This window comes from Pleurodeles waltl, chromosome 4_1, assembly GCF_031143425.1.
Source record: "Pleurodeles waltl isolate 20211129_DDA chromosome 4_1, aPleWal1.hap1.20221129, whole genome shotgun sequence".
Lineage (NCBI taxonomy): Eukaryota > Metazoa > Chordata > Amphibia > Caudata > Salamandridae > Pleurodeles > Pleurodeles waltl.
In genome coordinates, this window is record NC_090442.1 from 71,294,684 (window position 1) to 71,311,891 (window position 17,208).

Here is a 17,208-nt window from a genome sequence, read left to right on the forward strand (position 1 = left end):
TCAGGGTACGGGAGAGAATGGCTTTGTGACTAGTTAAGGTTAATTTCCACATTGTGGGAACACAATAGAATATTTAATTGCATTTCACTCGTTTTTTGGGTAATTTGTGATTATAGCATCAAGAACCCAGCAAAGTTCATGTCCTTTGAGGCGAGAACTCGCAGACTGAATCCCAACCCCATGCACACTTTGTGGTTTCACCTTTCGTGTTTGGCCTCTGTTGAATGCTTCCCTCTTCCCCATCGCTCCTTCAGGTGATAGAGTTTGATGATGGTTCCGGATCGGTTCTACGGATACAGCCACTCCGCGTGCATCGGGACGAGGCGATCTACGAGTGCACGGCCACCAACAGCGTGGGTGAAATCAACAGCAACGCCAAGCTGACCGTCCTGGAAGGTAAGAGCAGCCCTCGTGACTGTGAGGGCCACATGTGTCCTGTGGGGGCAACAATGTGGTTCAGATATGGATTGTGGGAAGACGTATCGTGTGGAGACTGGGTACGTAGGCACATGTAATGTTGGGTGCTAAGTGTAGAGGCTTGTCCCATGTAACGGTGCAATATAAAGGTACGTGATGTGGTGGGCTGTCACTGAAAGGTTCCCGGCATGCATTCTTATAATGTGGAAGCCATGATGTGGGTGCAACAGGGGTGGAGACTGGCAGCTTTAAGGCGCTGCGTTCACAAGTTTGTAACATGAAGTCGTTTTATGTGAGTGTTGAGTGTGACTGTAGCACTGCGTGATGCCTCATGAAGGTGCTAGTTGTGCAGGATTGCAACATGAATGTATTAGGCATGGAGGATGGAGGCATGCAACATGAAAGACCTATGTTTGCAAACCAATAAAATGGAATCTCACATACCTAAAGATTTTAGGTTTGCAAGATGGTTACATGGAATCTCACATACAGGAAGAATCTAGGTGTCCAAGCTGGTGACATGGAATCTCATATGAATATTCTAGGTGTTCAAGCTGGTGACATGGAATCTCACATACATGAAGATTCTAGGTGTGCAAGCTGGTGACATGGAATCTCACACGAATATTCTAGGTGTTCAAGCTGGTGACATGGAATCTCACATACATGAAGATTCTCGGTGTGCAAGCTGGTGACATGGAATCTCACATACAGTAAGAATCTAGGTGTCCAAGCTGGTGACATGGAATCTCACATACATGAAGATTCTAGGTGTGCAAGCTGGTGACATGGAATCTCACACGAATATTCTAGGTGTTCAAGCTGGTGACATAGAATCTCACACGAATATTCTAGGTGTTCAAGCTGGTGACATGGAATCTCACATACATGAAGATTCTAGGTGTGCAAGCTTGTGACATGGAATCTCACATACATGAAGATTCTAGGTGTGCAAGCTGGTGACATGGAATCTCACACGAATATTCTAGGTGTTCAAGCTGGTGACATGGAATCTCACATACATGAAGATTCTCGGTGTTCAAGCTGGTGACATGGAATCTCACATACATGAAGATTCTAGGTGTGCAAGCTGGTGACATGGAATCTCATACCTGAAGGTTCTAGGTGTGCAAGCTCCTAATGCAGAGGTTTTCAAAATGAAGGTGTCAGACAGGGATTCCGATCTTCCCTGTGCCAGGGATTCTGATGTAGCACGACCAAGACTCTGAGCATGGGATGACAGAGCATGTTACTGCCGAAGAACATAGCAATTCCTAGTGCAGATGGAAATAGCCCACTGTGATGTCACACACCAGGACAAACTAAAATGTGATACTCATAGGAAATTCTAGAACGACCTTAAAGAAGTTTATATAAAGAGGGATATAGTGTCGACCTTTAGTACCCCCTGTGACATGTTTTACCCCTCCCTTCAGACCCTCTTCGCTGTTCTGAATTTGTTTTCAAAAGACTCGCCCTTTTCATTGGTGATCAAAACCTCCTCCAGCGAAGACACTCAGAGCCCTTGGTAAAATGACAAAGGCTATTTTTGAGGACATATGTTGCAGTCTGCATTCCTCTGCTGACCTTGCGGGTGGCATTGTCTTGCATTAGCCTACAATGGTCTTTAATGTACCACCGACCCGGCGGAATGAGACAGACATGTATTGTATAATGTTTCTCAAATAACTCGGATAAGAAATTTGGCACTTTGACTACAGGAGCCTCTACGGGCTCCATATCCTTTGACCTGCACCAACTACTGCAGGTTCTCCCAATGCCTTGTGTCTCTTCCTCATTCCAGGACCCCAAGATTCAGCAAGGGGATCCTGACCCTCCCTGGAAGACCTGGACATGGGCCAGATGATCCAACTTCCAAACAAGAAGGTTCAACACTCCTGACAAAGCCAATGGAGTGTCTCCCGGTGTGGGCCTGTTTTACTGGAATGAAAAAAAAGGTTCTTTTATTGCCCGTTTCAGCTTTCCTGAGAGCCAAGGTCGCGATGTTCAAAAACGAGTCACCAGAATTATTTGATGCTTTTTCTTCTCATCGTAGTTAAAACTCTCTGCAAATGGAGGGAACACGTAACCTCTCCAAAATCGCTAAATCTGTTGGAAAGAATCCACCACCCACGTCTCTGGATCTGGTCTCCAAATTTAGTATACCTGTTCACAAACCAATCTCCTGGCCGCCATTCCTGCTCATTTCTTTTGAAGAAACACTGATTCAGCCTCCAATCGCTAAAGTTTCTGCATTCTCGAATTCCAATCTGCAACCTGACGTTCTGCTCCTGCCCAGTATTCCCCCTGGAATAAAATCCGGGAATTCCAAACAGAAGTACCACAAAGCACTTGCCAAGCTTCCAAACCACTTTGATCTGCTCCCACATGAACGACTGGTGTTAGTTACAACAGATACATTGTCGATGTGCATCAGAACCACGTTGCCTACGAATGAGGTATTTAAGGGGGAGGATGTGGTGTAACGGCCTGAGCTGGTAACTTCCAAGCTGGAGGAACCAGGTTCGAGCCCCGGCGTCTGCTCAACATCCTATGATTCGGGGCAAATCACTTAGGGCCTGATTTAGTTATCGACGGACGGGTTACTGCTTCAGAACGGTGATGGATAGTCCATCTGCCAAAATATAAATCCCATGGGACATAATGGTATTTATATTTCGATGGGCGGGATATCCATCACTGCAGTGATGGAGTAACCACACCACTGAGTTCTAAATCTGGTCCTTAATCTCCCGGTGCCTACAATTCAGCGTCTTGAGACCCTCACGGGTGATTTGCAGCGCTTTACAAATCCTGGATTTATTTATTATTTATAAATGGCTAATCAAACAATTTGAAAATGAGTCTCTCATCACAACAATAGGTTAAATCTAGATTGAGGAAGTCTCCTTAAACACACTCCTTTCATGGCTCAGCTTGCCCCTTCACTCCTACCAATTGAAATCCCTCTGATTAAACAATGGGCTGCTGCAATAGCTGATCTATAACACTTAATGATTCTATAAGATAGTTATTTTGACCGTACCGTCATCAGCTTTACCAGGATACAAACCCCTCTCCACTTATCAGCACACGGCCATTCCATGTGCTCTTGTATCTATTTCTGGTACATGGTGCTGATGATTCATTGAGGAGTTCCGCAGCCACTCCTGCAAGCTGTCTATAATCATCCGATCACCAGATATCCTCCTAGCAAGAAAGTTGAGCACACCGGACTCCACCAACAAGGTGTTCTTTCCCCTCTTCGCCTAACAAAAGTAGTTGTGAGCTTGAATTAGAAATGGCTCCTTTTGGCAACTCCATCATGGATCGAAACCATGCAACATTGTTGCCATCTGACCAGAATTAACAATCTCAGGATGATGCAATAAGGAGGGAAATCATCACAATTCTGGGCCTTCCAAACTTGATTATTAAAGATTTAGTGCTGGAGTACCCGGATCCAGCCTCCACCTGAAACATTTGCTCAATTGATGAGTCAATTGGATGCCAAGAGTTCCACCTCTTATGGGACCCCACATTCTCTGTATTTCCAGAAAATATTCTCTCTTTAAACTTCAATCGCTATAAACCAAACAATTCTGAACCTGCTCCTTGAAACTGTGAATTGCAAAGTAACCGCCTGCCCTCTCTAAAGCATTTACGTGCTCTCTTCTCCTGCGGAGATCATTTACCACGTTTCATCTGAATCTAAATTAAAATCTAGACTACATCTAAATATTGTTTTTCCATTCCCTCCCATGCTTCTAGATTCTGTAGCCACCATGCCATTTCTCCCTTTGCCTGTTTCAACAATGCTATTGTCTCTCCGTACCGTAAACCTCTTCCTAAAGCATAAGTCTGTAAGTTGCAGATCCTATAATGGAGGGGACAAGGGACATTGTCTGAATCAAGGAAGATAACAAACAGATCATTTAAGCCAAGTCCCTAAAGTTACTTCATGTAATTTCAACATATGACACCATTCTTGTTTGATCTTCTTTCTTTCCCTTCAGTGTATCCAAAATGTGACACGGAGCCAAAGCGGACTTGTTCAAATTCACCACGAACCCCGAACTCTGCAGAGTTAACCTTGTCCCATAATTATCCTCCGCTCTGACTTTATCAAAAGAACATTGTCCAGGTAACTTATGGAGCATATACCGCTCTGTCTCCTGCAATGTCGGGCTGGTTTGAGCATTTTTGAGCTTCGTTTCTAGCCCAGTCCTGAACCCAGGTGTGTCTAGTTTTACTTCATAAAACCACAACTCCATGTACGTCTACAGAGCTGGTTATGCTAACGCTTCTGCAAATGCTTGGATCTTCATGGATGCGATGATGTCTGTTTCTCAGTCAAAAAAGGATGCACCATAACAAAAGTAACTTTCTTGTTCTAGCACAAAAATATAAAGTTAGCTTAAGAAAGCCCAGTGTGCTCAGGCTCCATTTAAAACTTTTTGTAACTATTAATAACTTAACATACCAGAATAGACTTCTCAACTTTCAATTCTAGATTCCCTGGGAGAGGCGTGAGAGAAAATGCTAGCCTTCTAATCTTTAAAAAAAAAAAAAAAAAAATCTCCAGTCAATAAAATCTTCGAGAATCACCATTTTTTAGGAAGACTGGAGGCTAGCATTACGCATGTTCAAAGTTTTTTCAAACCAAAACGTGACACATAGTATACAGATTTAAAATAAAACATACAAAAAACTCCAACTTTAGACCAATCTGCCTTCCACTCTGCCACCAGTCATAAAAACCATACTAGGTATTGCATCTCTTACAGAATGTTTTAAATTCTCCCAAATCCACTCCAGTCATCTGCATTACAACTTCACCCATCTAGCACTACTTGCTGAAGAAACAACCCTGAAAGGCTTTACTTAAATCCACAATTACCCACACCATCAGCTCTATCTTCAAGTATCCTTTGCTCATATCATTTCAAATAGCACACAACTTGGGATAATCATTAAAACTTGGATAAACAAACGGATTGAGACATTGTCTTTATTCTTTTCCATATTTCAAAATATACTCCACGAGGCTGGAAGAATTTAATATCTGAATCCAGTACTTTTACATCAGAGACTCTCTTAAAAGAAATTTAACAGAGTAAAGTTGTATGTTTCCAAGTCACAATTTGTAGAGACAAAGACATATTCACTGGTCAGTCCTCAATAATTTCAAAATTAGACTCGCATTGCACAATGCATTGTATTAAGACTGGGGAGGTCTCCTTAAATGCACTCCTTTCATAACTGCATACCAATTCACTTATATCAATTGAAAACCCTCCTAATAAAGAATAGACTGATACAATCAGGGGAAATCAGTTCTGGTACCTTCTCCGAATTTGGGGTTTTTGTGATTCAGGGAAGACACTGTGAAGGTTCAACTTCTGTTACCGGAGAAAACAAAGTGACTATGATAAAATGAGAAGTGATTTACTCACATCCTGAAATTGAAGGAGGTGAGTTCGAATTATTTCTTGTGATTGGCCCTTTGTTCTCTTCAGCCAAGGTAATATTGACAGGCCCATTGTATTAGGGTCTTACAGGTTCTACAAAAAAATTCAAGTTTATCAAAGGGTCTTTTGTCACAGAAGAAGTGAGAAAGGAGTTGAAATGGGGGGGGGGGGGGCAGGGATGGGGGGTAGAACATTTAGAGCCATGGAATGGGTGTGCGATTTTTGGCATAGCCCCAGATTTTGTTTGGGCATCGATGCAAGCAAATTTGGAAGGGACACAATGTTGCTAGAGTGGGAGTCAATTGAGAAACTGAAGATGAACAAGTGTATCAATTTCTTGGAAATGACAGCAAGGTATTTTACGATTTCAAGAAGCAAGTTTAAGGTTCTTCAGTGTTATTGAGGATGTACAAAATGACTGTCGTAGGTTGTATAAACAAACTGGGGGTGGGAGCAGATCAAAGAAACTATCAGAGGTTGCGAAAGAGATGTGGGAGTTCTGTCTGGAACACAAGATAAACCTGAGGGCTCAGTATTTGTGCAAGGGAACGAAACTGGAATTCACGTCTCTGGTGGATTTCAACAATTCGAACTGGAAAAAGGAGATATGCCTTAAAATTCAGGAGATTTGGGGTCCGTTGGAAGTGGATTTGTTTGCTTTCCACTTGACTTCTCAGATGGTGAGGTATTTCAGTTGGCGCCCAGATCCAAGGTAGAGGATGCATTCAATCAGAATTGCAAGGAGTTGAAAAGCTAAGCATTCCTGCCGTTCACAGTGACGGAGCAAGTGCTATCACCCGTGATAAGGCGTAGCTGTCAAATAGCTATAGTGACGCATTTTTGGACAACTCAGACATGGATGACTTATTTGGGAAAGGTTTAAGTTTTAGGATAGCAAACTGCTATAGACGAGTTATAGCTGTGGGCCATTCTCTAGTGGATGGTAGTGAAGGGAATTCAATTTGAGACCGCCACGTTCTAGATAAGAAAGTTTATGGCATGTTGGCCTAATTTGTAAGTTTTTCCAGAATTGGGCATATTGCTTTGTCTGGTGCCCATTAGGATGGTCTCTGATGTAAGAGCACTAGAGGTGAGTTGTGGTTTCTTCCAACCAAATGGTGTGTTTTTTTAGATTTGGAAAAGGGCTAACACTGTTGCATTCCGTTCTTCTTTTCCTAAATTTGAGGATTATCCACAGTTATGTGTGATAAGATGCATGAAAGACTATGAGAGCAGGTTTCCTGAGTAACAAGCAGGTGTGGCTCAAGTGTTAATTTCCTATGTGAGGCCATTTGGACCTGTTTCTTCAGCAGGTATTTCAAGGTGGCTTACGACTGTAATATGTGAAGCAGGTGTTAGTTTAACTGCGTTCTAAGCACATTTTGTAAGGGGTGCTACAGAAACTGAGTCCTTGTGCAGGAGGCAGATTGGAAGAAATGATAAATGCAGCTGATCAATTTCAGGAGTTTCTGGAAAGTTTTGTTTTAAGCCTTTGAAGCACATATCAGACTTTGCTTTAAAATGGTTTGAACATTTAATGCTAGCCTTCTGTCTTGCCATAAAATGTAGACTCTTAAATCCAGGGCGAAGAGAGAATCATGACTTTATTAGAGGTGAGGCTAGCATTATTCCTCAAACTCTCCATTTTTAATGGGGTGATAAGGTTTTTTTTCAGTTAATTTATACACAGATATATGGTTGCTAACTGCATGTATTATAGAGCATGAGGATGACCTCTTCCAGTCTACCTCTTGCTAAGCACCCTTTACAGAATGAGCTTCAAATATAGATACATTCTCTCTAGCCCCATGCATAAGGGCTTTAACCCGCCCCGAAATAGTCGCTGTTGAAACTGGGTCAAATGGCTTCCCATATATCAACATTTGATCCACACATGCCCTTCAGTTCTCTTGAACCCTGCACTGATTCTTTTACATCTCACTGCACAGCACTTAGAGTGTTCTTCAAATTCTGGGTGAAAAACTGTGTCAGACATGGATTCGGTCCTCTTCCAAATTAAAAAAAATATATGTTCTTATCTTGAGTCTAGGCCTCTCACACTTTGAGTAATACCAGACAAAGTGATGCAGCCAACTTCCAAGTTATCTCCTTGAGAGCAAAAACTTTGTTTAAATGATTTACAATTTAAGTCAGCATCCCAATTATTTCCCTACCTATCCCAGGGTGGTCTTTTCACCCCCTTTCATAACTCCTCAAATCACAGAACACCTTTCATTAGATAATCCATCCAACAGTGAATGTCCTGCTGCTATAGCGGACTTGGAACAATTTACTGTTTGGCAACTTATAACTTTCTTAAACAGTTCTACCAAAACATTTGCTACCAGTACCTCATCGACCTCCCGGAATCCAGATCCCTTGCCATGCACCAAAGGAGGCAGATTCTAAACACCTCACCTTCTCCTTGTGCCCAGGGCCTAGGATTGATTGAGGAGTTCTGAAGTTTCTCCAGAGAGATCATTGTATATTCCTGAATTCCTGATATTTTCCAGACTTAAAGGCTCACTCTACTAATGGGTGTTCCTCTAGTTCTACAATACTAGCAAACTCTTGTAGGGCTGAAATCCAAAAGGAATTTCCACTACCAGGTTGCTTGCATTTGGTTGGTTGCTTGCAGTTTGGTTGTTTACATGGTTTTGCTTGTGTGTGGTGATTTGGTTGTTATTTGGCTGCCCATTTCTAATAGTAGGATGTGTGTGTGTGTCAAGGCTTATGTGTTTGTACTTACTTGTGCTTTTGTGTTTTGTAGTTGGTTTTGTTTGCTTGTGCTTATAGTTGTTTGCTTCACATGTATTTGTTGTGGAATGCCATGGTTTGTCCTTGTGGTTGGTACCTTGCATTTCTGCACAGAGGTGCCATGATTGTAGATATGGTGAACATGGAAGGCTTCACAAGCAGTGATAATCACCTGTGCCCTGTTGCCTCTCTTCTGGTTCCCCTGTGTACATTGTTGGTCAAAGGTTGGTCCCCATAGTCTTTTCAAGGAAATGGCAAACTTTTTGTGAGTAGTTTTAGTGGCTTTTCATTGTTGACTTTGCAGACAAGTGTCATGTTCATAGACACATCATGTCATTGTGTTGCTTTTCCATTATTTGGATGGTTTTTGACAACATATTTTCTGCAGCCTACGATTTAATGTGGTGAATTTGCAGGTGCTAGAGATTGATTTCAGATGTGTAAGTGTCCTGCTCGCCCCCCCAGCCCACCTAATGATTGAAAGCACTGGGGTACATTGGCTTTTGCCTGTATGATTATCCTGTGCCCTTACCCCTCTCCGCTCAGGCGCTAGTGACGTGGCACACTGGGGTACATCAGATTTCACCTGTGTGATTGTCCTGCCCCACTGCCCCCAGTCACCTCCCCTCAGACGCTAGTGATGTACCACACGGGGTACATCGGATTTCACCTTTGTGATTGCCGCCCCATCCTCTCAGACGCCTGTGATGGAGGACACCGGGGTACATCAAATTTCACATGTGATTTTCTTGACCCCTCTCCCACCCTCAACTCAGGCGCTAGTAATGTAGAACACAGGGGTACATCGGATTTCACCTGTGTGATTGCCTCCCCCTCACTAGGGCGCAGGAGGGGCACCTTCCCGGTGTAATTGAAATTCACCCCCCTCTCGGTGGTGGCAGTGATGTGTAGGCCGCACTCCGCTTTTCCTCATGGGCACCTGATGGCATGAATTATGGATGAGGCAGATAGAGCAATTCTGTCTTTTTCAATTATAACCCGAAGCGGCAAAGAAACACACACGAACGGCGCAAAGGGGACGACGCAAAAGGGTTGGAATCAATAAAGTGACACCAAATCCCTCGGTAAGCTCTGGGGCAGTGGGTGCACGTGCAGGCTAAGCGTAGGGCACATGGGATACAGCGGGTGTGTGGAGGAGAATGTGTAGCGCTATGCGTGTATGTCGAAAACCACCAGAGATGCTGAGCTTGTCTTCGAGATAAGCGGGGGTGCTGGTTGTGATGGCTTTGTGAATGATGCCGCTGGATTCGAGGATGGCGTGGGGCTGCAAGGGGAGCCAATAAAGTTCGATCAGGATGGGGTTGATGTGAACACATTCCTTCATGCCCTTTGAGATGTGCTGCAGCATGTTGGCGAGGCCATGCAGTAAGGCACTACCGCTATCCAGATGTGAGAGTGCAAGGACTTGAACAGAAATTTTGAAGTTGTTTTCTGAAAGAAATGGTTTGACTTTCTTTAGAGGAGAGAGCTGGTACCAGGCCATCACTGTTTTTTCGGCAACGTGTTCCTTGTGGCTGAGATTGGGATCCAGGGTGAATCCAAGTGATTTGGCATTCGATGAAAGTTGAGGTTCAAAGCTGTCAGGCTTCATGACATTGAGCCTGGTTTGCATTGTCTTGTTTATTGTTTTTTGGCAAATAAGAATTCTGTATTGGTTGGGTTGAGCTTCAGGTAGGCACTGGACATCCAGGTCTTCTTGATGTGTAGGCAGTGTTTGAGGCTTTGGATGTCTGAATCAGACGAGCCTTTAAGCTTTTACAAGTGTGACAATTCCAGTCGCCAATCTCTACAAGAATGGATTGGGCGAAACATACTAGTAATTTTTAATGTATATTGGATTAATAAACCATTCTTCTTGTGCTCATCTCAAAATTAGACAATTAGTGCCACCATGTGGCAGACGGCCATAGGTTCCGGTGCTGACAATCAGATGCCACATACAGGAAATCACTGGCTCAAATTAGGCAGTGGGTGGTATTAGTGAATCTTGATGCTGTTGTCTGTGAGTAGGCCACCAAGATGCTCCATGGGTAGGTTAAAGATGACAGGAGACAGAATAGAGCCGTAGGGGACTCCACAGGTGGTATGGATCTATAGTGGCCCGGCTGTGCCCCTGTGAACAAACTGGTGTCAGTGGGAAAGGTAGGGAGAGAGCCAATGAAGTACATCGCCAGCGATCGTAATCGAGACTCTAGCGTGTGTGTGTGTCGATTTGTGTCGAAGGCAGCTGACAGGTCCAGCAATAGGAGGAAGCGGGGGTCATCTTCACCGTGGTGAAGATGGGAGTTGTCTATGATGTATAAAGCAGTGGTTTCCAAGCTCAATCCTGACTGGTGATCCTTTAGGAGATGATTTGCATTGGTGTGGTCTTTGAATTAAGCATTGACTGCTTTTTTAAAGATCTTGCAGATACATGGTATGTGAGTGATGGGCAGGTAGTTGACAAGGTCATCTGGTAGGTTCCTTTAGGAGTGTGAGGATCTGGCCTATCTTGAGAGCTTCCGGGAAGATGACCCGAGTCTTCGCATCATTGTCAATGATACGAAGAGGTAAGAGCGCATCATCAGAGGGTGATCATCTTCATAAGAAGTAGGTTTGAGGAAGCGGAGTGTCTCAGCGAAATCTGAGAGAGAGAGGGCTTTAAAAGCTGATTGTTGCATAATTCTGTAGGAATGGGCGGGTCTACGAATTGAAGCAGGCTTGGTGTCATTGATGTGCTGTCAGATGATCTGTATTTTTCCACTGAAGATGTTGTTGATGGCGTTGCACTTTTCTCTGGTGTGAGAATTGGTGTGTCCGGCAGGGGGCTGGTCCGGTGCTAGATGGTCTTGAACAGAGTTCTGCTTCTGTTGGTGGCTTCATTGATGATGTACATGCACTAGAACAACATGCACAATGAGGATATCTGGAGTGCACGCAGCTGCAGTGGTGTGCATGGTGAGAATATCTGCAGTGAGCATATGCGGCTGTAAGGCGCAAGGTTAAGACTGTAGTTACACGGTGGCTGCTGTGAGGTGCATGGGTGAGTACGTCGGTAGTGCATATTTGCTACAGTAAGGTGCATGCGTGAGACTGTGTTGTATGTGCACTGCTGTGAATAAGGCCATCTGTTGCATGTGCACTGCTGTGAATAAGGCCATCTGTTGCATGTGCACTGCTGTGAATAAGGCCATCTGTTGCATGTGCACTGCTGTGAATAAGGCCATCTGTTGCATGTGCACTGCTGTGAATAAGGCCATCTGTTGCATGTGCACTGCTGTGAATAAGGCCATCTGTTGCATGTGCACTGCTGTGAATAAGGCCATCTGTTGCATGTGCACAGCTGTGAATAAGGCCATCTGTTGCATGTGCACTGCTGTGAATAAGGCCATCTGTTGCATGTGCACTGCTGTGAATAAGGCCATCTGTTGCATGTGCACAGCTGTGAATAAGGCCATCTGTTGCATGTGCACTGCTGTGAATAAGGCCATCTGTTGCATGTGCACTGCTGTGAATAAGGCCATCTGTTGCATGTGCACTGCTGTGAATAAGGCCATCTGTTGCATGTGCACTGCTGTGAATAAGGCCATCTGTTGCATGTGCACTGCTGTGAATAAGGCCATCTGTTGCATGTGCACTGCTGTGAATAAGGCCATCTGTTGCATGTGCACTGTTGTGAAAAGGCCATCTGTTGCATGTGCACTGCTGTGAATAAGGCCATCTGTTGCATGTGCACTGCTGTGAATAAGGCCATCTGTTGCATGTGCACTGCTGTGAATAAGGCCATCTGTTGCATGTGCACTGCTGTGAATAAGGCCATCTGTTGCATGTGCACTGCTGTGAATAAGGCCATCTGTTGCATGTGCACTGCTGTGAATAAGGCCATCTGTTGCATGTGCACTGCTGTGAATAAGGCCATCTGTTGCATGTGCACTGCTGTGAATAAGGCCATCTGTTGTATGTGCACTGCTGTGAATAAAGCCATCTGTTGTATGTGCACTGCTGTGAATAAGGCTACCTGTACTTGGCATGTGCCACAGCGAGGTACGAGTGAGAATATCTGTACGGCACGTGCCCTGCAGCATGGTGTGTGATGAGATATCTGTAGTCCATGTGCACAACATCAAGGTATGTGCATCATGGTATGTGCATCATGGTATCTATAATACAAGGTGCACTGATGAGACTTTCTTCAGTGCACTTACGCTACCTCAAGATGCATGGCTGAGGCTATCTAAAGTGCCTGGGCACCGCTGCGAGGCACACGGATGAGGATATCTGGTTACAGTGGGCTGCAGTGAGGTGCATGAATGAGGTGATCCCTGATGCACACATGAACTGCAGCAAGGTGCTCGGAGTTTGTGCATTTTGTTGCAGATACGTGAAATGGATGTACACTGCAGCGGGATGTGTATGCAAGGCTATCTGTGAAGCAGACGTGTTCTAAAAAGATGAGTTGGAGATAATACCTGCAGTGCTTGATTGATGCAGGGAAGGAGATTGATGAGATGTGTGTGTGTCCTGCAGCAAAGTCGACAGGCAAGGATATCTGTAATGCAGAAGAGACTGCTTGGCCTGTCTGTGCTGGTGCAGCTCCCCCGATAAAGGTCAGGTCCCATGAGTGTGGGCATATGATCCTCAGAAGACGCTCATATTCCCATGTGCACCTGCATGTCAACCCCAGAAGACGCTCGTACCCCATGTGTGCTACCTCTCAACCCCAGAAGAGACTCATACCCCAGGTGTGCCTGCACGTCAACCCCAGAAGAGGCTCCTACCCCAGGTGGGCCTGCACGTCAACCCCAGAAGAGGCTCCTACCCCAGGTGGGCCTGCACGTCAACCCCAGAAGAGGCTCCTACCCCAGGTGGGCCTGCATGTCAACCCCAGAAGAGGCTCCTACCCCAGGTAGGCCTGCATGTCAACCCCAGAAGAGGCTCCTACTCCATGTGTGCCTGCATGTCAACCCCAGAAGAGGCTCCTACCCCATGTGTGCTACCTCTCAACCCCAGAAGACACTCCTACCCCAGGTGTGCCTGCATGTCAACCCCAGAAGAGGCTCCTACCCCAGGTGTGCCTACATGTCAACCCCAGAAGACGCTCATACCCAAGGTGTGCCTACATGTCAACCCCAGAAGACGCTCATACCCCTGGTGTGCCTGAATGTCAACCCCAGAAGACACTCATACCCCAGGTGTGCCTGCACATCAACCCCAGAAGAGGCTCATACCCCAGGTGTGCCTGCACGTCAACCCCAGAAGAGGCTCCTACCCCAGGTGTGCCTGCATGTCAACCCCAGAAGAGGCTCCTACCCCATGTGTGCTACCTCTCAACCCCAGAAGAGGCTCATACCCCAGGTGTGCCTGCATGTCAACCCCAGAAGACACTCCTACCCCAGGTGTGCCTACATGTCAACCCCAGAAGACGCTCATACCACTGGTGTGCCTGAATGTCAACCCCAGAAGACGCTCATACCCCAGGTGTGCCTGAATGTCAACCCCAGAAGAGGCTCATACCCCAGGTGGGCCTACATATCAACCCCAGAAGACACTCATACCCCATGTGTGCCTCCATGTCAACCCCAGAAGAGGCTCATACCCCAGGTGTGCCTGCACATCAACCCCAGAAGAGGCTCATACCCCAGGTGGGCCTGCACATCAACCCTAGAAGAAGCTCCTACCCCAGGTGGGCCTGCATGTCAACCCCAGAAAAGGCTCATACCCCATGTGTGCCTACCTCTCAACCCCAGAAGACGCACATACGCCATGGGAGCCTGCATGTCAACCCCAGAAGAGGCTCATACCCCAGGTGTGCCTGCATGTCAACCCCAGAAGAGGCTCATACCCCAGGTGTGCCTGCATGTCAACCCCAGAAGAGGCTCATACCCCAGGTGTGCCTGCATGTCAACCCCAGAAGAGGCTCCTACCCCATGTGTGCTACCTCTCAACCACAGAAGAGGCTCATACCCCAGGTGTGCCTACATATCAACCCCAGAAGACGCACATACGCCATGGGTGCCTGCATGTCAACCCCAGAAGAGGCTCATACCCCAGGTGTGCCTGCATGTCAACCCCAGAAGAGGCTCATACCCCAGGTGTGCCTGCACATCATCCCCAGAAGACGCTCATACCCCGGGTACGCCTGCACATCATCCCCAGAAGACGCTCATACCCCGGGTGCGCCTGCACATCATCCCCAGAAGACGCTCATACCCCAGGTGTGCCTGCACATCAACCCCAGAAGACGCTCATACCCAAGGTGTGCCTGCACATCATCCCCAGAAGAGGCTCATACCCCGGGTGGGCCTGCACATCATCCCCAGAAGAGGCTCATACCCCGGGTGGGCCTGCACATCAACCTCAGAAGACGCTCATACCCCAGGTGTGCCTGCACATCATCCCCAGAAGAGGCTCATACCCCAGGTGTGCCTGCACATCATCCCCAGAAGAGGCTCATACCCCGGGTGGGCCTGCACATCATCCCCAGAAGAGGCTCATACCCCGGGTGGGCCTGCACATCAACCTCAGAAGACGCTCATACCCCAGGTGTGCCTGCACATCATCCCCAGAAGAGGCTCATACCCCAGGTGTGCCTGCACATCATCCCCAGAAGAGGCTCATACCCCGGGTGGGCCTGCACATCATCCCCAGAAGAGGCTCATATCCTGGGTGGGCCTGCACATCATCCCCAGAAGAGGCTCATATCCTGGGCGGGCCTGCACATCAACCCCTCGAAAGGCTGATAACAGCAGACGTGTGAAGCATGTGATCCGCAGAACAGGCTCACACTCGTGTGCCTACCTATCAGCCACAGAAGAGGCTCATACCTCGGGTGTACCTACATCTCATCCCGAGAAGAGGCTCATACCCCACGTGTGGCAGCACATCATTCTCAGAAGAGGCTCATACCCCATATCTGCCTACCCATCTTCCCCCCACGAGTCTCCTGTCCCATGAGTGCCAGCACATTATTCCCAGAAGAGGTTGATATCAGCAGGTATGAAGCATGTAATCTCCAGATAAAAACTCATACCTATGCGTGCCTGCACATCATCCCCAGCAGAGGCTGATATCAATAGACCCCACCATGCCTCACAAATACACTAATCTATGCATTGCCTTGATAAAAAGTTAAGTAAGCCTCATCCTTCTGTCCGCCATCATCTCAACAGCAAATGCAGGGAATTTTCTGTTGTGATGATGAACAAAAGGATGAGGTATCTGAACCTTTTATAAAGACGGTGCATGGATTTCACACATTTGTGAAGACACTTTTCCTCCACCAATTAAATTCTCTACTTGGACCATCTTTGTATAAATAGCAGGATTTTTCGTTGAGTGAATATGTCCTAAAGGAGTCTTAAGCAGCTCCTTTAGAATTATGTGGTTGGACAGCCACTGCGTTTTTTTACATATTTATAGATTTGACGCATTTGCCACATAATCTATGATATGCCACATTATTTTCAGGTGTAACAAAATAAATATGTCTAGCTCAGTTGATTCAAAAGTTACTAAAAATGCAGCAACACATGTTGCTGCCCAGTGCAAGGCCCTTCGCAAATGTTGACTGGTAACCTTTCTGTTGTGTATCACTATATTTGAGTGTTAAACATTGTCTAGGAATCTTCAATTCCTAGACAATGTTAACAAGTGTAAAAATGTCAAAATGATGAAGTGATACTATCTCAAAATGTACTGCATTATGTATCAAGATTTCCCTATTCTTGCCACCTAATTTAGTCAACATTGCCACATAATTTGGCCCTCCACTGCCACATAATTCAAGTGGCCCTAGTCATAGGGAAATTGGCCTGATTGAAAAGTGCTGCTGGAGGAGGCTGAGAAAAAAAAATTGTGAAAGAAAGCACTCATTTTAAACTTGTGTATTCGAGCTATCTCATGAATGTGATACTGTATAACAAATAGAGGGTGTGTAGACAGACTTTCAATCTTAGAAGTTAGGGAGTCACTGGAATGCCATAACTCTTGAAACTATTTGCAAAGAAGTTTTTGGGTGCCATGCAAAGCCCAGTATTCTCATTTTGGTCTTCAGCGGACAGTGCACCTTGATTTAGGGTTCAGATCTCTTTTTAATATTATCCAACACTGGCTGGTAATGTAGTTTTCTTATAAATCCTTCCAATTGGTTTCCTTTCCTAGCTGCAAGCACAAGTTAATTAACCGGCGCCTTCTCGGCCACATAAAGTTTAATGTGCTGGTGTTGCCTCCGAAAGGCTGGGACTCAGCAGATCAGTGTCTGGATGCCACTCTCTGCTTTATCATAAGCAGCTTTGTTAATGAGACATGACCATATAGCACGTTTGTTGGTCAATTCCATCCCGAGGCTGCCAGGCACCCGATCATCAACCCAGTTCATTCAATCAACTTTATGAGGCAAGGAACACGATCTCTGAAAATTGTTTAAATTCAGTCTCTTGTGAGTGATGCAGAGCACATGGCAGTGTGCCGGTGATTATAGCTGCTGCCAAGGCAGCCAGGAAGAGAGGATGTGTGTGCAGTATTGAGCTTCGTAGATACGATGCACTCTAAACCTTTAGTTCAC

General features: G+C 45.8%; 1 protein-coding gene across 8 annotated transcripts in view; it reads left to right on the plus strand.

Annotated features, from left to right (window-relative positions):
* PTPRF (protein tyrosine phosphatase receptor type F) overlaps window positions 1–17,208 on the plus strand; it is a 597,274-nt gene that overhangs the window by 343,864 nt on the left and 236,202 nt on the right. For all 8 annotated transcript variants that reach the window (XM_069227811.1, XM_069227807.1, XM_069227815.1 and 5 more), the window contains one exon: window positions 255–396. In XM_069227811.1, coding sequence (XP_069083912.1) covers window positions 255–396 — 142 coding nt within the window. The remainder of the gene's footprint in view (window positions 1–254; window positions 397–17,208) is intronic.